At 40.9% G+C, this 23055-nt stretch overlaps 2 protein-coding genes across 3 annotated transcripts in view; one reads left to right on the forward strand and one right to left on the reverse strand.

Annotated features, from left to right (window-relative positions):
- mxd4 (MAX dimerization protein 4) overlaps positions 1-12108 on the forward strand; it is a 31569-nt gene extending 19461 nt beyond the window's left edge. The window contains exons 4-6 of the mRNA XM_015036002.1: positions 5010-5124; positions 7087-7249; positions 8615-12108. Of these exons, the coding sequence (XP_014891488.1) occupies positions 5010-5124; positions 7087-7249; positions 8615-8790 (454 nt within the window). The 3' untranslated portion in view covers positions 8791-12108. The remainder of the gene's footprint in view (positions 1-5009; positions 5125-7086; positions 7250-8614) is intronic.
- A 711-nt stretch (positions 12109-12819) lies between these two features.
- Positions 12820-22256, reverse strand: LOC106949618 (PRELI domain-containing protein 1, mitochondrial-like). 2 transcript variants are annotated; one of them, XM_015036004.1, is made up of 7 exons: positions 22084-22256; positions 20999-21205; positions 19376-19601; positions 19128-19241; positions 17951-18029; positions 17545-17570; positions 14253-14375 (listed from the first exon to the last, which is right to left on the reverse strand). In XM_015036004.1, the coding sequence occupies exons 2-7, from the start codon at positions 21088-21090 to the stop codon at positions 14340-14342; spliced, it is 573 nt and encodes a 190-aa protein (XP_014891490.1). In that variant the 5' UTR covers positions 21091-21205; positions 22084-22256; the 3' UTR covers positions 14253-14339. The 2 variants fall into 2 exon arrangements, with proteins under 2 accessions (XP_014891489.1, XP_014891490.1); XM_015036003.1 differs by lacking the exon at positions 17545-17570 and having other exon boundaries at positions 12820-14375; positions 22084-22255.
- Between the last annotated feature and the right edge of the window lie 799 nt (positions 22257-23055).

Here is a 23055-nt window from a genome sequence, read left to right on the forward strand (position 1 = left end):
CTAACTAACTGCCACAAACTGCCTCACGCTGTGTTTTTAATCAAAGAGCATCCTGATCTGAATCCAAATTGGAAAATTTGTTGTGACTCAAAACGACACAGGTCAGACGGCGAAGACTCTCAGGGACACGGCGATCGCGTTCATCAGACGCCACTCCTGGCACGGCTGTTTCTGACGATCTGATAAACATTGCGTGACTTCGGCTCAGGAATAACAAACAGCGAGCGAGCGAGGGTCCCGGTCCCCACCGCAAATCAGCGGTGCGCTCTTGAGGAAAAACACGGCGCGTCTCGTGACAGGGGAGCACATGCCGCTGCGAAGGGAGCTGACAGAGACACAATGCTGGGTTGAACGAGATCCTGTCCTGTTGATATGCATCAGGAACACAACGCTCTCCTCAAACAAAGATGTTCCCAACACTGACTGGAGTGCATTTGTCAGCGTGTAAAGCCAGGAAACGTTGGGGGCGGGGGGAACTAGAGCCGTTTTCTATAATTCCCAACCTTTTTGTAAAGTCAAAGATTGCTGCAATCTTCTCAGCAACTCATTTGGGTAAATGGGTAACAGATACCTAATAATATAACAGATACCTTTATAATAATTTGGGGAATTTTTATCTCAAACCAGAGATTAAAGAATTCCTTTTTTTTTTTTGTGCTTCTCGCATGCAAACATATAAAAAGTCTTCTTCAGTGTAGCACATGCCAGTCCCTACTTACTTTACATCTTCCTTAAATTTAGCTTTTAATAAGCCTGTAAGATAATAAATCAGAGAATGGATGCAACTATGAGCAGATTATATAAAGGGTTTAGAAGAGAGAATTACACATGTTGTAACAGTGATACAGACCTTTGCAGAAATACTCATACTTCCCTAACATTTCCACTAGGGGTGCACCAATTGCAGATTTTGATTTTGGCCACCAATTATTTTTCTTAAGGTCACAGTACACCTTCAGTGTCCCAGTCTGTCGGACTCATGGAGCCACTCACTGTTTTCTGTAACTGCAGTACGATTGCTGCTTTGATGTGTTGTTGCCAGAGTCTTCCAATAACAGAGAAAGTTACTACATTTGGAGCAATAGTTGCTTTTTTCCCCCCAGGGGTTTGAAAAATAGCTAAAAATATCGACAAATTCACTAATTTAGCAAGAGTGCTGTGAACATTGTTAACTGTGTACGTGCAGACGGGACCCGGTGGGAGGGTCTGTCGGTCATCTGGGAGAAGGAAGCTGGTCATGCTTTGGACATTTAGTTTTAGTCAGCCTTACACCTCAACTTCTGTATGTTTGTGCTTGTTCCCATCACTTGATTGTAGGGATAGTAGAAAAACATGAACATGATTGGCTTCTATGTTTTGTCATGTTGTCATGATGTCTCTAGTGAACGTCATATCAAATCTGCATACCAGACAAAATTGGGAAAGATCAGATTTGACTATTTATGTGCAGAAGCTTTGGAATGAACATCCTGTTGCAAAAAAAACAAAACAAACAAAAAAAAAACAATCTGACCACAAAATATTGCAGTCAGACAGGCAGAGAAAAGCATGATTGCTTTAACAAATGTATTGCTTGCCAAAGAGGACTTACCTGAGTAATTATCATGTCTCAGCATGGTGTTCAGTGAAAGACAGAAATAAGTGTCAGACCTACACACTGCCTGCTGCAGAGCTATGATACCTTAGCTCTTAAGAGTACTGTTCTGTTACAAAATAACATCAGAGCGAGTTAGGATGGCCTAACCAAAGCCCAGTTCTCAGTCCTGTGCTACAAATTGCTGCCTATCAAATTGAGTGGAGCGCTAGTTATTCTGGGGCATAAATTTCAGTCTGAAGATGTTGTAGAGCTGGTAGAGACGAACCCTCAAAGGTGGATTGTAGGAAGAAGCCCGAGTAGCCTATAGGACAACACTCACATGCTAACTCAGTGCAGAAAGTCTCCAGGTCAGGACCTTCTAGCTGCAGCACACCACACTTTTCAGATTTTTATTTGTGAAAACTTTTGAGAACGTATGATTTTCCTTTCACTTCACAATTCTGCACCACGTTCGTCGCTCACAATTAAATCCACTAAAGTTTGTTGTGACGTGACAAAATCTGAAAATATTTGTGAGCTTTTGATGCTTTTTCTTGTATGGAAAGCAAATCATTGAAAAGCAAAGTTTTCTACACGGGGAGTTGGATCGCCAGGCGCACTATTTTGGGGGGTGGCCTGGGAGGGTGGGGAGGGGGGAAACGCCTTGTTTTTGTTATTTTATCACAAGAGAAGCTGAGACTGAGGTGGGGGTCTATGACGGTTGGCTCAAATTACCCTTTGGAGGATGCTTGGTGCAGCTGAGCACACTGCGCTGAAAGAGCCCTTCTTTTCAACCCCAGAAAAAGTCGTCCACCAACTCAGACCCCGCTCCTGTTCCCAAAAAAAAAAAAAAAAAAACACCCTTCTGCTGCAGACCCCCTGCTCCTTCCTGCCTGCTTCCCCTGGCTGCAGACCAAGCGCTTCATGTGGCTGGACTGGAGCGGGCCGGGGATGGCCCCCCGCCCCTGACCTCAGAGGACACTTGTTTTCCAGTGGGATTGAGGGCGTGTTGGTGTTGGCAGTGTGGAGCACGGAGTTGAAGGGGTTCGGTCCGAGTTTTTTCAGCTTTTTTTTTTTTTTTTCCCCCAGGAGCGAAGGTTTGTGGGGATTAAAAGAGTGGGAGCACTTTCACATGCCCTCTTTCGTGGAACACCTCCATACACACCTGCAGAGAGAAATGATTCGTTCACATTTCCGACACATTAAAGCCCAGCTAACCAGATCCCTCAGAAATAAACACGTCCCTCTCATTCAGGAAGTTTATTATGCTGCGGGTGCTGTGGAAAATGCAGGTGACGCCCTTCCTGAAGGGAAGGGAAGACGTTCTGCAGCGGCGACGCGGCTGTAATTGCTGAAGCTCCGTGCTTCAACTCGCCCCAGCGAGCTTTGTTGCCCTGATTAGGTTTATTGTGATGGTCAGAGCAGATCTCGCGTTGTTGGGAGTTTGTTTACCGTTCCGTTGGAGTTAGCCAAAGGAGCTGGAGAGAAAGAAGGGGACGGAGGGCCCAGAACAAAGAAACTGTTCACGGACCTGCTTGACTAACGGAGGGTTGAAAGGCTTTCATAGACAAATCCGAATGGACCCAGAACAGAGAGAAGGGGGCACGCCGGCTCAGTTAACGATGCGAATCATATACAGTGTCGAGCGGATAAAAAGCTCCTCTTGCACACACAGATTAACTCTGATTTGTTCTCGCCTGTCACCTAAATAAACATCCCGATGGTGCATGCAGAGAGCCGTTTGCCCAGGGGTACGGGGTTGTTGGCCTGCAGGGCTTTGGACTGGATGCTGAGTTTTCTAGGGTCACAATCTGCATCTGGGATCAGCGTTAAACTCACTGGAACAGATGTTCATCATATCATTGACGCCATTTTGGTCAGCAGTTTTTGTTTTGTTTTGTTTTTTCACACATTTTCCCTGCGACTTTGCTAGCTGTTATTCGAGCAGGGTTGACATTTCGCTGCGTTTCGAAGACGGGTGACACCACCGTGAGGAAAACCGAAAGACTCTGTAATAAGTTGAATGAAACAGAAAACAAAAGCCCTCATACTGAGACTGTGTGGGTGTTGACGAGAGTCTTGCATCCTGATCCACCTGTTCCTCGTTGATACCATCAGCCACAAGAAACAATAAATTCATCTTGTCTGTCAAAGGTTTTGTCATGTATACGCGCTGTTTTTTAAACGTTAACCGATCATTTCTCTGAGAGTAGGTGGGTGGGGTGAGCGCTGCTCATAGTTTTGACTGTAGGTGGTTTTGAGGTTTTGCCGCTTTGTCTGTTTATGAGACATTTAAGGATCGCTAGCGTACATTAGTCGCATTCCCCATCACTACAGTCTTCAGACTGTAGGCGGCCTCGCAGGGACTCTGCCCTCTGTGGTTATGTTTAACTAACAAACTGGAAGATTTACTCTTATTTAGATTAAGGGGAGCAGGAATTAATTGCTGTCTGTTTTAGGGAAACAAAGTAGGTACAAATGTTTTCTTTCCAAAAAAAGTACCTCAAATAGTCTAGGTGAAAAAAGCTAAACAAAATCATGCAAGTAGTTGTATGATATCCTTATGACGTGGGAACCTTGACTAAAAATATCAGTATGACTAAAGGTTGTTTGTAATCTTGATTTTCTTTATCATTATAGGCAAAAATATCAAATAAACATGAGGTAAATTTAACTCATTTGGCGTGTTCGGCAATGGGAAAACGCACAGTTGCAATATTACTGTTCAATATCAGTTTTCAATGCGAATCACGCCTGAACCCACATCTTTCTCTGTCTTCACTGCTCCCATGTCCTCACAGTGTCCACACCAAGTGCAGCCAAAGTCCATCCGACTGACTGGATCAGTTTTGCAGTGCGGAGCTTCACCAGTCATTGTGTCCAAGCAGCCTTTTGTGTTTGCGCTACATCGCACATTAATATCGCAGCGACAATTGCTATTCGATACATTTATCAAGTCATTTATTTTATTTCAGCATAAGTTAAATCTGGAAACCATCTCAAGCTAAAATGCAAGACACTGAAAATAAAAAAAAAATAAATAAATAAAAATTGTTGTTAGAACTATTTATTGTGTAAACATAGGATATTTTCTAACTGGACACAAATACAAATCTGCTATTTTTTGTTCTCAAGCAAATGTTTTGAGCTTTTAAACCCAGTGTTACCACTGAGACTCCAACACACCTCGGGCATTGGAGGAAAAAAAAATCTCACGTTCCAACTCAAAGTGTTCGCCATCACTGCTCCCGTTTTCCAGCGCAAGATCAGGCCGTGGCGGTCAGAGCGCACACGGAGCAACGTTTTGCTTCTGCAGCTTTAAGGACGTTCCTCTCCACCTGCGTGTGTCTGCGTGGGTTTGTGTTTGTGTGTGGGTGCGCTCATGATACTTGACAGGTGCTGACTCATTTTGTTCTTGTGTGCTTGCTTGCAGACGTGCCAAGCTACGACTCTACTTGGAGCAGTTGAAGAAGCTGGTGCCTTTGGGTCCAGACAGCACGAGACACACCACCCTGAGCCTGCTGAAAAGGGCCAAAATGCACATTAAGGTACTCAAAGAGCCACAAAGTTAAAAAAAATAAATAAATAAAATGTCTGTGGTTGTAACTGGTTGCTACTGTTCCAAACCACAGCTTATGCGGTTTATTTTTATCTCACAAAACTGCCAAATGTGTTTTTTTTTTCTTTTTTTTTTTTTTTTTTTTTTGGACAGGTATGCTGATAAAATCAGCACAAATGTTGCACCTTTGTCCTGGCTTTTTTTTATGATTGACCATCAAAGAAGCGGCACTTAATTGTGTTATGGTAGGAAAATAAAATGCTTTATGCTTTTAAAAAAAACACATTTAAAAATGAAAAACATTGTTGGGTATTCAGCTCCATTTATACTCTGACACCCCTACATGAAATCCAGCTAAACAACAAACTGTCCTTGAGTTTATTAACTCTGCTCAGGATGAAGTTAGTTTCTGAATGAACACTTAGATATTTTTTTTTTTCTTAAAATCACGTAAAAACCATGTGTCTATTTAATTTCAGCTCACATTTATGCTCTGTTTTGTGCTGATCCAATACATAAAATCCCAAGTTTGGGGTTTAACAGTATATACTACATACTTTTGCAAGACACTGTTGGCTATCACAAAATGGTGCATGTATTTTGTACAAGCACGTTTGATTTAAACAAATATGTCCTTAGAAAATCAAGAAAATCCTTGCTCTCCTTGTTTGTTTGTTGTTGTTTTTTTTTTTTTGCCATTGTTTTTGTAATCTTCCAATCAGATTCAGAAAAAAAAAAAAAAAGAATTCAACAGTGAAAGGAAGAAAAACAAGTTCAACATATGAGTCAACAAAGTGGACTTTACAGAGAACTGGGTGGCTGATATGTAGATAAGGAGATGATATAATGTTTGGAAGCGGCTCCTCTATGGTTCATGGTGAGATCAGCTCACCGATACGACGAGCCGCTCGACGCGCAACGAGCAGAAATACAGAAATGCTTAAGAAATGCTGCTTGGTGCATGGACTGTGAGGCTGCAGAAGGCGACCTGTGGGTACAGTTTAGGTCATGCTGCACTGATCGTGCTGTTTACAGGCAGCAACACTGTGGTTGGGTGGAAAATTCAAACGTCAAGAGTTTTAACCCCTTATTTCCTGTTTTTCGAGCTCAGACGATGCACGCGGATTCTCGTCACTGCGCTGAGCCTTCTCATCTCACAGGAGGCCTCGGGGCCCGGGGTGGCTTTGATTCACCACCGAAAACTTTCAGATGCAAACGAGTGCAAAATATAACCTCACACAGAGTCTGAATATGACTGTGAAGCTCATGTTTATTTTTTGCCTTTTTGACCTGGAAATCTCTCTTGCTTTTAGTAGCTACACTCATTAAAGTTGCTTGTGTGGAGCTTTAGTGAGTTTGATCGAGGTGTGGATGTTTGCAGATACAAAACAAAACCTGCTTTTCAAAAGCCTTCTGCAGCTACGGCGACGACTAAATGATTGCAGCCACCTCACTTACTGGTAACTTTGGCAAAGACGTGTTAAAAGTAGTAAAAGAAATTCGTCTTCTGTTGCAGATGATTAATATCCAACCTTTAATGTGAAATGAATGGATATTTTTGCAAGATCATTGATCCAAGTTCACAACTTCCTTTTTGTCCTTTGGCATAAATATGAAGCAGAGGCAGATTTCTCTTAGCTGCTCTCCAAAAAATTCAGCAGCGACACTAATAATTTGGGCCACAATAAAAAAAGCAAAAAGCATAAAAAAAAGAAACTTGTATATCCACAGCAGGACCTTGCACTATTTTCATGTACCGTTTCAATACTATATTTGCATTTTCATTTCCTTTAATTCACTTTCACAACTCAGTTTTACTGGTGATTGTGCATCCAGTTAAAAGAAGATCTGCTGGGTAGGGGGCGTGTTTGGGCCAAGATGAAGTTCTCCGCTCACTCTTTGCCGTTTACTTATTTATTTATTTATTTTTTGGGGTATGTTTTGTCTGCAGAAGCTGGAGGAACAGGACAGGAAGGCTTTAAATGTGAAGGAGCAGCTTCAGAGAGAGCACCGCTACCTCAAACGCCGCCTCGAGCAGCTCTCCGTGTCGGGGTCCGTGGAGCGCATTCGCACTGACAGCATGGGCTCCACCATCTCCACCGACTCAGAGCAAGGTACGCTGACGCTTCAGGGGAACTCTGAGGAACTAAAGCGAAGTTTGAGCATTTAAAACAGCAGATTCTGCAGGCCAGAGGACATTTCATTTTATCTGTGCCACAATCAAGCCCTATCTGTAGCACATAGCGCAAGTAGCACATATTTAAAACTAAGAAAGCATGGGCTTTATTCATTTTAAATGAATATATTTCTTGTGTAAATGACCGTAGTACATCTGCAGCTCTAACTAGACATTACATCTAAACTGACTGCCTCACCTACGGAAGCTAGGCTAATCGTTTCTAATCAAATGTCCAAACTTTTTTTAAAGACTGCAGGGATGATGCGGTAATATTCATCTAGGAATGTTACTTTTCATGAAAACTGTCTAGAAATCAGCAGGAGTCCCATTTTTAGGTTGTTTATGGAAGAAAACTTAACAGTGCACATCACAACTGAATGTGCACTGTTACTATGAAACATGGTGGCAGCAGGACCATCCTGTGGGGCTGCTTAGGACAGGACATTCCTGAAGAAAAAAAATAAATAGTTTGCAAGTTTATCTGCGGAAAAGTTTAAACACCATGCATTATATCCCCTTTTTTGTTGGTTAATCACGTATAATCTGTATAAAACAGACTGAGGTTTGTGGCTATAACACGACAAAATGTGAAACAGTTCAGAGGGGATGAATACTTTTGTCCTCCACAAATAAAGCGGCCTCGTAGCTTCACCGAAGCCGCGCTCTAAAATGTCCAGCCTGATCAGGCAATTATCCCCAACCCTGTCAACAGGTTAGTCCCCCAGGGGTTAAAGGTTAACACCTCAGATTACAGATAAAAAGGCATTTCAGCTACTGCGTCATGCGGCCCGCTGTGTCTCGTAGCAAGTTGTGGTGTCCGCTGCAGAAATAACAGACCGTCTGACGTCAGGCTGGTTTTATATGTGAAAACCATTTCAAATCTCAGGACAACTCAGAAGAACCAGTTGCATCGGTGGACTGGTGATGAGAGATAAGAAGGTTGTCGGCGTTGGATCTTCACGCCGCTTTCTAGCTTCATTCCAGAATGGGAAGCTACATGATGTCTGCTAATAAGAGTCTGGTGTCACGGAGTTTCCTGAAAAATCTTGGCTTTGGGCGGTTTTAGTGTGTTTACTAATCCTGCGTTAAGATAAACACGTTTGCAGTTGTCTATCCGTGCACGGGGGATTACCTGCTGGAGCACAAAAGAGCTCCTTGTTTGCTCCGAGTTAAAGGCAGCCCAAATCCAGGTTTAAATCAGCAGGCGCAGCCCGCTCCCTCACAGGTGCGCCAGCCATATGTCGCAGTCGGGCGGAAGTCAACGTTTTTGCTTGTTGTCTCCTTGTGTTTGCGCAAACAGAGGTGGACATCGAGGGCATGGAGTTCACCCCGGGCGAGGTGGACAGCATAGACAGCATCAGCGACGGCGAGGAGGAGGAGGAAGAGGAGGAGGACCACTACGGCGTCCAGAGCAGCTCCAGCGACACCAGCTACACAGCCGCACATTCCCACAGACTGCAGCCGCATCACTGTTAGGCACCTTCCGTCGCTCAACCAACCAGTTCCTCCCAGCGTTTTGCTTTTCCTTCCTGATCCCCGCCCGCCCCCGGACGCCGCCTGTTACCTGCGTCAGACCGGTCCACGACGGCGGTACGGCTTCCACCTGTTCCAGGCCACGCCTCTGCAGGCTGACACGCTAGCCGAGCCCCTTCCTGGCACCCCTCAACCCCCAACGCGTCCTGCCCCCCCACCCCCACACAGCCCCTTCTAACCGAGTGTTGCTGCAGGCTCAGACAGCGCAGAGGAGAGTTTGTGGCTTTTCTTTCTGATAATTAGAAAGATAATTACTTAATCAGGCAGTGAAGAAGAACAGCTTTGACCTGTTAATCGCCTAATGCAAAAGCAAGTTTCATTTATCTTCCTGAGGCAAAAGTATTCAGGCAAGGCTTTGCACTTAAAAACAAGAAAAAAAAAAGAAAAAGAGAAATGACTGTTGCTAAAGATTTATAGCCATCTTGAAGCTTTCTGCTGACAAATGCTACGAAATTTCCAACAAACTACATTGAAGATTATGATTGTAATGTGAAAAGCTTCCCGGGGTGTGAATACTTTTCCGAGGCCCTTGAAAGGTCACATTAAGAGCACGATCACACACCCTCGAACTTAGCAGTCCAAATGCATCGACCCTTTCCTGTTTTTACATCTTCATCACATCCTGAATGCACAGCCAGGTTGTTTTTTTTTTTTTGTTTTTTTTATACCCACAACCTCTTTTCATGGTCAGTTCATCTTTCAGTGAAGACGACAGGAGAAACATCAGAGCTGCAGGAGCAGAAACGGTGTAAATAGATAATCCAGTTACTGTCCACGTCTCCCTCTGGTTGGGTCGCCTAACCACTAACTCCACACTACTGACCACTACACTATACCACCAGATGGTGTGGATGGACTACTAATTCAGAGAGAAAAACAGGAAGGAAGGAGTTGCCCTACAACTATAAAAACCCAAACATTGTGTTTTGTTTTATGTTTTGTTTTTTCCTTCTCAGTAGCTAATTGATGTAGCAAATAAGAGGCTTCCCCTCTTACGTTCTGAAGTGATCCCGGCGGACCACGAGCTATTGTCATTGGGAGATTTTTATGTTGTGTTTTGTTTCTTTAACCCGTAGACGGTAAGCTGACCTTTGCGTCGGATTCACTAACTGACCTCTGCCCGTCTGCACGGCGCCACCTAACGATAAGAATTGGAAAAAAAATCCTCCGCAGCTCTGTCGCTTCGCCTGAATCTACAGCGTCCGATTAGCAGGTCAAAGCTGACAAATCAGTGGGAAACTGTTCTCGTTCTGTTAAGGGATAGAGAATTTAGCAAACTAATCCTGCAGTTTTTCCCAGCAGAAGTAATAATCTTCTCTTTTGCTTTCTCCTACCATTTATTATTATTATTATTATTATTATTATTATTCCTCTCGGCTTTTCTGGGTGAACTTCCCCCAGGCTTTGACTGTAACCGATGCACAATAGTGGTTATGGACGGACGAGGCGCCTCTGACGGTGTTAGTAATCAATAAGTTTCCCCCCCGACCTCCACCTCACTCGACCCCACCCACCCCCCGCCCCCGGTCTTTTTGCAGTCTGTAGAGCTTGGCACTTTAAAAAAAAACCAAACAAAAACAAAACAAAACCGAAAAGCAGCTCGTCCACTACGGCGGGGGGGGCTGACCAAAAAAATACAAAACTGCTAAAAACAGAAGAAAAAATAACAATAAAAAAAAAAAAAAAAAAAACCCTGGAAAGAAAAGAAGCTACTCGTCACTTAAAGTGAAACCAGCTAGTGTAGTCTATATTTCTTGTACTTGAGTTTTGTATTATATTTTCCTAAATGTTCTCTGAAACTGAAAAAAAAGTCAAAAAAAGAGTGAGTATATCTATCTATATCTATAAATATATATCTATATAAAAGAGACAGACAGACAGGAGGCCAGGCTTGTTGAAGGGAGAGTGGGGGCAGGGGAGCTCATACACTGGCCCCCTCTCTCTTGAGTGACTCTTCTGCTGTCATTCTGTGCCTTGGTGAGCCTTCCTCCTCCTCCTCCTCCTCGTTAACCTCCCCAACTCAGGTCACACTCCCCCCTCCTCCTCCTTGTTTTCTCTACACTTCCACAAGCAGAGGGGTATTGTGACGACATCAGTATCCCGCCCCACCCGCCGCCCCTTGGCTTCTGCTTGGAGTCACCGCCGCACCCTGTCCAGGACCCCCACTCCACCCCCCCACAGCCATCTCTGTCATGGAAATAAACAAGAAAGACACACACTGGTGAACTCCCATGGCAGCTTCTATTCGCTCCCTAGCCCCACCGAACGGACACCAGCGGGGGGCTCTAAACGTCTGGGCTTGAAGCTTCTTCATCTTCTTTATTTTTTTTTTTTTAACAATAATTGTATTTTGACTAAATGTTTGTTCTGCGGGAGCCACCCGGGAGAGGAGCGATAAAAGAATAATCCAATCAATGGCAGCTTAAGGTGTTATCCTCCGAGCTCCCAGGTGGTCCGTCCCAAACTGAAAAAGAAAGAAAGGAAGAAAAAAAAAAAACAAACTAGTGTTACCCATCGATCAGGAGGACTTCTCGACTCACAGCAATATGACCATCTTGTGCTTTCAGACAAGGGAGGGTGGGCAGGGCAGGGATTTTTAAAGACAAGCAGGTGGTTTATTTTGCTTTTACTCTGTGGTGCATTTATGGTGACCAACACTTTTTTTTTTTTAACCTCCTATCTGCACTCTCTCCATACACTGCAGGAGGGCAAAAAAAAAAAAGAAACCCAACCCCAGGTTAAATTTATTTTCTTTTGGTCATAAAGAGTTTACATTCATGTCAGAGCATTTGTACATGACTGTTTGTCGCAAAAACTAAACAAACAAATGAAAAAAAAAAAAGGCATCCATGTTGGTCAAAATGAACAACTGAGTATACTATTATTGAAGGCATGGGATGACTCTCTCGCACAGAACCTCCTGTATGAAACGCAACAGGGATTGGGGCTAGATGGATGTGAGATTATGATGTTTCAGTTCTGTCATTGGATTAAAAAAAAAAAATGGCACTTGCAGTCATGCTGAGTGGTTTACTGAGCAGCCGACCGGACGTTAGTCGACATTCTGGTCAAGTTTTAAAAGCGTAAGGAGGTTCCTTTAAAGATGTGCCTTTTCTAAGCAGAGATTGTACCAGTTGAATAAATATATATGTGTAAATATAAACACACATGCAAGCAAAGACGAGTTTTGATGATGGCTTCTGCGTAGGCATGGACCAGTTGCTGGTATTGAGGTTTTAAAAGGTTCAGGTTTCAAAACCAAAGTAGAAATGCACCAATTAGGCTTTTTTTCTGGCCAGGTATCGCCTGCGAATTTAATAAAAATATAAAAAAAATAATTTTTAGAACTGCCACATAAAGGACAAAAATCTGTGAGTGGTGGAGGTTTGTAGTTCTGAATCCAAAAGAACATTAGGAAATGACAAGGCTATCCTGATTGGCTAGTTCTGAGGCTCTGGATGATTGATTTTTAAAAGTCTTTTTAACAATATTGATATTGGGTGGAAACTAGTCAATTCCGATATCCTAATGATTTATTAGTGCATCTGTAATTGAAAGGCCCTTTAAATGAAATGCCAAAATAAGGCTCTGGAGTGAACAGAGGTTTTTTTTTTTATTTCAGCTAGATGGAGCCTCAGTAGCATGATGCTAGCTGCTCCACCTGCTAGTCAGGTGGTTGAAAACAGACTTTCTGTGCTCATGAGATGGACAGCTCTGGATGCTTCGAGACGAACACAATTTAAATATTTTATATTTTTCTGTTATCACCAAGTTATTTTTTTTTCCTTAATATTTTATCGTGAGAATATCTTTACTGGCCCATGCCTACTTTCGCGTTACTGTTGCTCAGAGATTAGCTTTTGGTATAGTGCACTTTCTGCAAAGCTTGTAGGTTTGGAAACATCGACAGACTCGGACAACATAACATCAGCACACCTTGATCCAGAGATCAGAATCTGTTGCTGCTTTCAAAAATCCACACAATGACTTCCATTAGGAATATTATTCCTGCCAAACGAATGGTCACTTTTATTCCTTCCATGATTAATTAAGAATTTATGTCTTGTTATACGACATGGATAGCTTTAAGTACCCTTTAGGCTTTCGATCAGCTTTCCGCCCTTTGTCAACCTTCATCACACCTTCACACGTAGAGGTAGAAACCCTCCAGAGCCGCATCAGCAGGAGGATCTCTGGCTGTGGGTTTAGTACAGAGGATGACGGAGAAACAGTTGGGGACCGGCGTGCTGAGCCGGGGAGGGAGAGTTCTGTGCCAGAGACCTGTGAAATATGTTCCTTTATAGAGGATGTGTAATTTGCATACAGAAGATGTTAAGTTCCTTTTTTTTTTTTTTTTTTTGGTTTTGTTTTTGTTTTGTGCGTATGAGCGTGTCTACACGAGTACCTGGTGCTGGCTACATTTTAGCAAACACTTGAAGGTATTGTGTATTGTCTCATTGTAATATAATTAAAATGTTTTATACATAAACACGTTGCTGTGACTTATTCATGCACGCAGCTGAGCAAAGCAGCAGGAAAAGGCAGATAAAAAGAGCTGAAATGTTAGGGGGCTTCCTGTTTGGTTTGTGCAGCTGTGAAGCTGAAGTCTGGAATATTAACTTTTAAAGGTCAGAGTGGAGCTTCTTGCTGCAGCAGCAGAAAGATGTTAGCTGATCCCATAAACAATAAGCATCTGTCAATCATGTGACCTTTTTTTTTTTTTTTTAAGTTTTATTGAAGCTCATTTAACAAAAGAGCTTTCTGAAATTGGACGTCCTGAAGATTTTGGCTGTTGGAGAGAAAAAAAAAAAACAGGAATACATCCATCATATTGTGTCTTTAATCCAAGGCTTAGACAACAAATAAAAATCCAGTCAAATTCAAACTTGAAAGGAATGCAGTCGCTGAAATCAGAATGATCTTTAGAACAAGCTTTAAAATAAAAGTTGATTCAGTTTCATTATTATCATCATTATTGCACCTCAGAAACAGTCATACAGTTACAGCCTGATCACGTTACAGTAAATCAGTGAAAATGTTGCTCATTCTGATAGAAGCCAGTCTGTTGCGATTGTCAGTGTCAGCATAGGCATTTTATGCTTTCTAATGATCATGTCACAGATTACTGATGCATATATTAGCTCTATATATTAGCTCTAAAAAGTACAAAAAAATCAACATCGTCTCTCTCTACTGGGACACTTAAAATGTGAAGTGATCTGGACTCAGTATTTACATCTGGCTGACTGGCACAGTTCTAGGCAGACTTCTTTCATACAAACACCTGAGATTTAACAGAGCTGAGACAGAAAGAAAGAAAAAAACACAGACATGATGAAGAGAACCAAGTCAGTCACAGTTTGCTCTCATCCAAGGCGTCGGCCCCGAGCCTCCCGCTCCCGGCCGTCAGACGTATTGCTGGGGTTTCTTCGGAGCGGCGGCAGCTGAAGCCAGACTCTTGGCCGCCTCCTTGGCCTTCTCTGACGGGGGTCTCACCGAGTCTCGGAGCAGCCGTTGCGGCGTCTCTCCTACCACAACCACAGCAGGACGAGATGGAAGGAAAAAAAAAAAAAAAAAACTTAAATCAATAACCAAGGCATAAATATTCATCATCTGCACAACTCGCTGCAAAAGTATTCATACGTCTTGATCTGTTTTCCATTTTGCCATGTTGCATCTACAAAGCTGAATATAATTTAATTGGGATTTTAAGTCGTAGACCAACTGTGAAGTCTTTAGGATTCTGCCTACGCAGCTTTGAACATTATTCTTTGCAAAATAGTTCAAGCTCAGCCACACAGAATGAGCTTGCATATCAATTTTCAAATCTAGGCAAAGATTGTCTATTCGGAACAGACGATCAGCTGAGTACGCTTTATCTACAGACTGGATGACCCACGCTGCTGGAAGCCTGAAATCTCTGTCCGATGTTTAGCGCCACTAACCTTCCCATCAAATGACCAGCTTCCCTTTTCAAAAACACCCCCACAGCATGACGCTGCCACATTCTGCATGTAGGCCAGAAGGTTCAGTTTTGGTCTCATCTGACCAGATCACCCTTCTCCCACGTGTCCACTGCAACACTAAGGCAGGGATTTCTTCAGTAATGGGTTTCTTACCCGGTCTGTCTGTTTAGGTGGGCAGCTGTGTAGGTTTGATTTGTGCAACACATTTATCTCTGATCTGTTTGCTGTGTTTCACTAATGACTAATGACCATGAGAATAGAAAGAGCTTTATGTGTCCTAAGGCATTTCACGTAACCACCCAACAATCCTCTGTTGTGGTTGTCACATAAAAAAAACAAAAAAAAGCAAAAAACAAAAAAACAAAACTGTGAACATGCTAAAGGGACAGAAATACTTTTGCAAGGGGGGCTTTCAGGTGACGTTTTTGTAATATTTTTGGGTTTTTCAGAAAATCTGAAGAGGCATCAAAGACGCCGTTGTCTAAGCACGTCGACAGATTTACTGGTGCTGCAGGCATCAAGTTAGGATGAAAGTGCAAGGCTCAACTGCAATTATTACCAGGGGTTTAACTCTCATTTACTGGCTTACCTGAGATTGTTTCCAAAAAAATAAGAGTTTAAAACAAGAATGAGTCTCTGTATCTTTACTCTAAACAGGCAATATCTCAAAGGCTTTAATTTCATCCGAGTTCATTTGAGAGCTGTCTGAGCTCCAGACAGCCAGTCATCTGTTTTCCACATTATGGACTCAAGGATGTCAGATGAATAGGTGACATAAACAAGCACAGAGGACCTTGGAGATCCTACAAGTAAACAAAACTCCCTCTTTTGTATGCTGGTTTGAAGTGGCTCGCATTGGATTCACTGCCGTGGGCTATGGGGTGCGAGTGTGTGAGCGTGTGTGTGTGTGTGTGTGTGTGTATCTGCCCTGACGGTGAACCTTTCAACCTCAAGGGAGATCAACAAGCACAATAAAGACAGAACGGACAGCAGGGATGAACCGGTCTCGTCAAATCTTGCAGCAGATTTGAAAAAAGTCAAAAAGCAGGTAGAAAAGTTCTGAGGTCGCCTCAGTGTATCATAGCTATGGTGAAAAGTTTACTCCAATATTCTTAAAGTAGTTATTCTAAAAAGGTTTTGCTTATTTTGTTAAAAAAAACAACAACAAAAAAACCAGAAATGTACCAATGAGGCTTCTGGAGGCTTAGAAAGTTTTGGTTTGCTTTGAGGTTTGACTTGCCGATTCAAATCTTTTACCAATTCTGCTTTCTTTTTTTTTTTTTTTTTTCCTTTTTCAAAGTTAAAAACTCAAATGTGGCAAACATGTAATACAATATACCAGCTTTCACCTGATTTTTAGTAAGCTCAAAACATCCAAGCCCCTGAGAACGTGCAGTTTGAGACTGAAAGCAAAGTGGGAGTAGAACAGAATACAAGTTTGGTTTTCTAAGGCGCTTCAGGAAATCGTCATCTTCTTGACCCTTTTTCACATTTAGTCACTCTACAACCACAAACGACAACGTGTTCTGCAACAGGCCAGCACAAATTTGTGCATATTTATGAGCAGGAAGGAAAATTACATTTTTTTTTGTTTTTTGCAGTAAAAAAATCTGAAAAGTGTGGTGTGCATTTTAATCTTGAACCACATGTCACACCGATTAAACCTGCAAGTATTTTTGTGGGTACGTCTGTACCTTCCGGCTATCATCCTATCAACTCTGAGCAGATTCCCTGCCCCTGCTAAAAAAAAGGCATGTCCTCTGCATCATGCTGCCCCCACCTGTTGCTCCATGGAGTCAGTGCATTCAGGATGGGGTTTAAGTTTTGCACCATTCATGTTGAGTGCAGATGTGCAGTGTTCTTCTCTTTACTGGATATTTTTATAACCTAACTTTGCTTCAACCTTCTTTACAACTTGGACAAAATGTGAAAAAGTTCAAGGCTTAAAACCTCTGAAGTAAATTCCTCCAGGCTTCTCGAACAACTGATGCTGGCAGCAGTGACAGTTTGTCAACAGCGAGACAGAAACCCGACGTGCAGCTACATGTTTAAGGCAGAAAATTAAAAGCAGTCTGTTTTTATGTGGAGCTAATGACGGCAGAAAAACAGACCCAGGAAAACCGCATGCAAACTTTTCTGAAATCCTTCGCACACGTAACACTTCGCCACTTTCCCTCAAATTTGGCTCCAAATTGAAATCCCTATAAACAAGACCAAAACTTGGTGTGTTTCTAGGCTACGTGACTTACTGACAGTCTACAGAAACAGAAAAACTACAATAAAAAAAACCCCCAAAAACAAACAAACCACAAGCTTCAAATCAAAATTTACTAAATAACAATGACTTTATTTGGGCCTTTTAATCTGAGATATGGAAGCAATCATGCATCATGCATTTTCAGCTTATTTTAATATTTACGTGCCGCTAAGGTTTTTGCATGCGACAAACAAAACAGAATTATAAATAATATTGTATGCAGGCAATTTTTCACAAATTGCAACTGCTGGAAGTAATGCTAGGTTAGCCATGCTGCATCAAAACAGACATTTTATTGCTGCTTTGAGGACCACATAAAGACATTGTTGCTCTAGCTGGCAATATTTTCCCAGAAGAATGGGAGTGTCAGTACCTCCACTACTCTAGCTATTGTTGCAGGCTCATGTGACAACCATGGGCAGAGGCCAAGAGTGTCAATTTGATGCCACCCCGCCACCCACCCAACATACTCACCCCAACGCTCAGCCTGATGCCCAGTCCTGCAGAGCCATCAACAATGGGGCAATAAAACAGAATCACAACAATGGGAGAACTCCCTTTTAGACAACAGTACGCTGCTGCATCAGCACAACAGCGGTTTGGAGCACAGGACTGCCAGACCGCGCAAGAAGCTACACTGACAGATCAAAACAAGCAGCTAACAGTTAATAGGAGATTACATTTGTTTCTAACTGAACGGTTCGTGGTTTTCTTTTCTCGAGTGTGACTTTGTCTTCTATGTCAGAACCTCCAAACATTTTACTTTTGTCGGAGCAGGAACAACAGGAGACGTTTCTCTAATCTTTTGTTATTTAAGCACATTAATAAGACGTTACACTTCGCCTTGCCCTCATCTGAAGCTCAATCGTAGCGTACATACCCTGCAGATTGGATAGAGCGTATTCCAGCCCCTTCATGGCCTTCACCTGGTTGCTCTTGAAGCGGGCCAATCCAAACTCCTGGGAAAGCACACAACAAGAAATGGTAATTTAATGGCAAGAGAAGTACACTCCTCCGTGTCTGGAGATGTTTAATAAAGTTTGGAATGTTCTGATTTTAATTACAGCTAATGGGTTTAATACTGCTTAGATTGAAGGTCTAATATCCCAACAAGATCTTGCATTTATCCTTAGTTGGATTACTGCAACAGTGTCTTCAAAGGTCTATCTGAAGTGATCCAGAACTCTGCTGCTTGCGTTCTCACTAAAACCGGGAAAATAAAGCACATCACCCAGTCAAAACATTCTTTCACTGGCTCCCTGTGACCCAGAGAACAGACATTAAGACATTTAGTTTAGATTCACATCAACATTCCGGATCTCTGATTTTAAAATACTCTGAAATATGGAGAAGCAGCATTCAGTTTTTATGCTGCACTAATCTGGAAAAAAAAAAAAAGCATCTAGAAAACCAGAAAACTGCTGGAACACTGACTTCCTTTAAATGGAAGATAAAACCCCATTTGCTTATTAGAGTTGCCTTTGACTGTTCCACTTATTATACCAAGACAAACATCATTAATTTCAGTCTTTAGGCTTTTCATCACTTTCCTTCATGTCAACGCAGTATATTTCTGTTTTACGTTTTCATCGTGCAAAGCACTTTGAATTGAAATGTTCTCTACAGCACCCTTAAAGTAATAGCCCAAATGATTAAACATTTGAAAATTAATAAACTCCCCTTGACAGGTGAACTAAATTACAAACAGTGACTAGAAACGGTATTCATACCCTCTTAAACCTTTTAATACTTTCACATGTTACAAACTCAAACTGCAAATGAGATTTCCAGACTTCAACAATGGCCTCTCTTTTTAAAATGCTATTTGCTTAACAGCTGTCCTGTCTACTGATTCTCCCCCCCCAAGCAGTGAAGATCTGCAGCTTCTCCAAACATACAATCGGCCTCCTGGCTACTTCTAAACACCTTAGCAGAACTCAAAATAGCCCGTCTGCACGTGTCACAAGAAACAAGCGTTAAAAGAGACATACGTATATAAAGCAATCCAAAGGTTTGCACAGGTGAGCTTATTAAAGTAAACTGCAGGTAAACTGTACCTGAATGGGTTTGGAGAAGCCAAAAATGCTTGAAGATATCCACGCTTCCCGTTTTAGCTGCGTGGTTGCTGGCTGCTCCGCCGAATCTAGGAAAACACAGCGCTCCTCCACAGACTGAACCAGGAGAGAAGGAAAGCGTGCACGCTCTTTAGAACCAAAAACTCGCCAATGCTAGATTCTAAGCTGAAATGTTTTACGTGCAACAGGATGTTTGTCCGTTTTCCTTTTCACAGAGAATGAGGCCTCACCATGAGAGTCGTGTGATTCAGGTTCCAGGTGTAGGTGGTCAAGCTTCTGTTGACCGGGTCCACGATGGAGTCCTCCAGGATGTAGACGTAGCGAGACATGCCGGCAGGGAAGAACCGCTCTGCCCAGCGAGGCAGCCGATTGGTCTTCATCAGCAGGCGTCTGGAGAGGAGCCGGTGGTCCGTGGTCACCTCCCGGTACACAACGTCCTCAGTGAGAACATGGGTGCTGGGAGACGTAGAGTCGCGTTAGCGGTGGTGCTCGGTATTTTTACACCTCTGAGACTTTGTACAATACAGGTGAAGACATGTTTATTATGTATAAACATAATAAACAGGATTATGTGGAGGATTTTGTGAAGGCTTTCTTATCACTTTAAGCTAATCCCTTTCCTGATAAAACGAAGTCAGAAAACATAAACTACAGTTCTACAGATATATATATATATATATATATATATATAAAGAATATCCTTGAAAGAATTATCTTTGTGATACTAAACAACAAAATCCATGTGTAATTTTTGGGATCTAAAAAAAAAACGAAAAAAAAAAAAAACACCCATCTGACATTGCTGTGGAGAAAATAGATTTATATATGCTAAACTTTTCATCTGAGGGTCTCCTAAGGCTCAGTGATAGGACCAATTGTTTCTTTTAAAGATACTTACAAAGTTCCCAAATGGCCACAACAAATGACACAAATGGATTTAATCTTATTGACTGGAATTAACTTTTGCAGTTTTGGCTGAGCGCTAAAGGAGTCAAGAGAGTGGCTTTGACATTAACTGACCTTATATTTACATCAATCATTTTGTTTCTGTATGGTCTTCATTTAACCAACTCAACAACCAGACTTTTAATAAATGTTCCTGAGTCTGCCATCAAATAGCTTTGTTAATTCAGGTTGAAAACTTTTTGTCTAGATTTTTTTTTGTTTTGTTTTGACAGTCATCACTGAGATCATTTCACTCTTATTATATTAATTTTATTTCTAGTATCAAGATTGCAGATCAGTGTTTTCAAAGTGTCGCAAAACTCTTCATGTTTTCATGGTGAAAAGAGCAGGCCTTGGCAGCAGGCGGTAAGAAGCAGATAACGGTCTAGAGAACTTGAACAGACTGAGCCCAGTTTTACTTCTCTGGTGACTTTTTTTCAGTTCTCTATTCTAATCATGACTGATGTTGTCTTTTTCTTTCAGAGAAATGCATATTCAGTGCCATGTGTCACATATTAATAATGGACTTTGGAAGGTGTTTTTATTGATTCATTTAGAATTGACCTCATCGCTTAGTATAAACGCCAGACATCTTTTGCGCATTTTAATGATATTCTAAAAATGTTTCGCATTTATTTCAAACACGAAGGCGCCATCTGTTGCAAATTCTCTAAAGGCTGATTATTATAATAAAACAGTTACACAGACTGGATATTTTAGTTTGCTTTAAAATGCATTCTAACAAGTTAGCGGTAACAAAGCTTTATTTTTTTGTAAAAAAAAAATAAATAAATAATTGGTTCACGTTACCATTCACCACAAAATTCCTTTTTCACTTTTCATATTCTCCAAATATCTTTAAACAATATGGTTTGATATAATAGAGACAATGAAAAGAGTTTCACTACCTGAAAGGATTAGGGTATCTCTGCCAAAAGGCAGAGACAACATGGTCCCATGTGCTCTTTATGTCTGAGGTGCTACAAAAATATTTGACCATTCTTCTGCAACTCTGTTGCACTAAGATCTGAATCCTGAAACCTGAGGTCCCTTAGTATGACTATAGAAAATAGCGAGAAGCTGGAAAATGACTCCATCCAAAGACTGGGATTGTCCTGAAAAAAGAAAATAAAAAAATCCATCAAAGAAATAAAGACACATTAGATTAACTTTATCTCAGACTGATTTGTCCCTATAATTAAAAGCAATTAAAGTGAAACACAAAATGCATTCTAAATAACACGTAAATGTCACTCTCCAAGCAGATACACTGCTAGTTGTACCAGTGTTCCCGGAAGCTTTAGCACATCTGAGGAAATGAGAATATGCGCTGCAATGCAGCTTATTTGTAAAATTACCTTTTGAAAATAAAAATCTTTAAGTAGGTACTGGACATAATACTCATTAAGCCCATATTTATGTCTTCTAATAAATGGTGTTCAATGGTCTGATGTAATCGTCTAATCTTAAATGTTATGTTTTCATTGCCTGTAAACAGAAAAATAATCACAGTTAACATAAATATTAATTTAAATAATAGACTAATTTATTGAGATGCACCTGTATGCCATCATATGTGTTGTGACTATTAGTTTTAATAAACCTATTTGACTTCTTTATCTATTCTAAGAAAACTATGGGAACAGTTTTAATGGTATTAACGTGATCTCCCCCCCCCCATTGCTATCACATGTAAGTCGAAATTCAAGCTTATATAATACAGGTGAAGACATGTTTTCACCGTTATCGCTTAGCTCACGTGACAGCCCTAGCTGCTTCTACAAACAAAATTATTTAATTGACCAGACAATGAGCTTAGACCTATAACTGACATTAACAATAATTTAAAAGTTTTGTCATCATCTAACGTTTTACTTGTAGCTGTTTTAATGATAATTAAACCATTCTGACAAAACCCGACCAAGGTTAATTACTCAGAATGGCTAGCCTTAACGTCGACCGGACGAAAACATGCGTTTTAAACGACACTTACCTTTATAAAGAGTTAAAATCTAAGTCGAGAAACATTTGCAATTTGTGTGGTGATTTTTTAAAATTTTTTTATTGAGCTTCAATCCCAAAAATAAGGAAGCGTTAGCTAATTAAAGACATGATGCTAAAAGTAACAGCGAGGACAGACGTTACATGACTATTTCCGGCTACTTTCAAAGTAAAAGAACCCCTCTTTATGTATTTTTATTTATTTATTTATTTATTTATTTATTTATTTATTTATTTATTTATTTATTTATTTATTTATTTATTTATTAATTATGGCTGGTGGAAAATTGGGAAAAGAAAGGTTCCCGTTTAACCTAACTATTTATAAAATTACGAACAGAATATTGTAGTAAACTACTGGGAGAAGATTATGGAAAGATGAAAGATGTGACAGAAGAAATAACTTCTTCTGTCATATTATTCTCTCATTTAGCAAATATAAAAATTTTAGTCAACTTAACTGATCAAAAAAGGGAAATGTTCACTATTTCAGTTATTAGTATGTCAATTTCAATAGAATAGAATAGAATAGAATAGAATAGAATAGAATAGAATAATCCGGTTTATGCAGCAAGTGACAGGCAAATAAAATACACCCAGATACACACACATATACAATAACAACACAAATAATTAAAAAAAGAACAAGTGAGGTGTCCTTCACACACATAGAAATTAATGTGTGATGAAGAGAACTATTTTAAGTCACTTATGTCTCTTGAACATTTACTTCCTAATAAAATGTTTTACATATTACTTGAAATAAATCCCGAGTTTTAGGTAGGTTCCGTTAAAATATGGAATATTATTTTTTGTTTTAGTCAGAATGTTGCTTCTGGCGCCATCTAGCGGCTAAAATTAATAATATAAAAAACAGCACAGCAATTCCAAAGACCTTCAGCTAAAGACGAATAATTAATGCATCATTTACTTGTAAAGTATTGTTAAGATTTTATTTTATTTT

The sequence above is a fragment of the Poecilia latipinna genome, unplaced genomic scaffold (assembly GCF_001443285.1).
Source record: "Poecilia latipinna isolate Pla-1442-1.1 unplaced genomic scaffold, P_latipinna-1.0 Scaffold353, whole genome shotgun sequence".
Classification (NCBI taxonomy): Eukaryota; Metazoa; Chordata; class Actinopteri; order Cyprinodontiformes; family Poeciliidae; genus Poecilia; species Poecilia latipinna.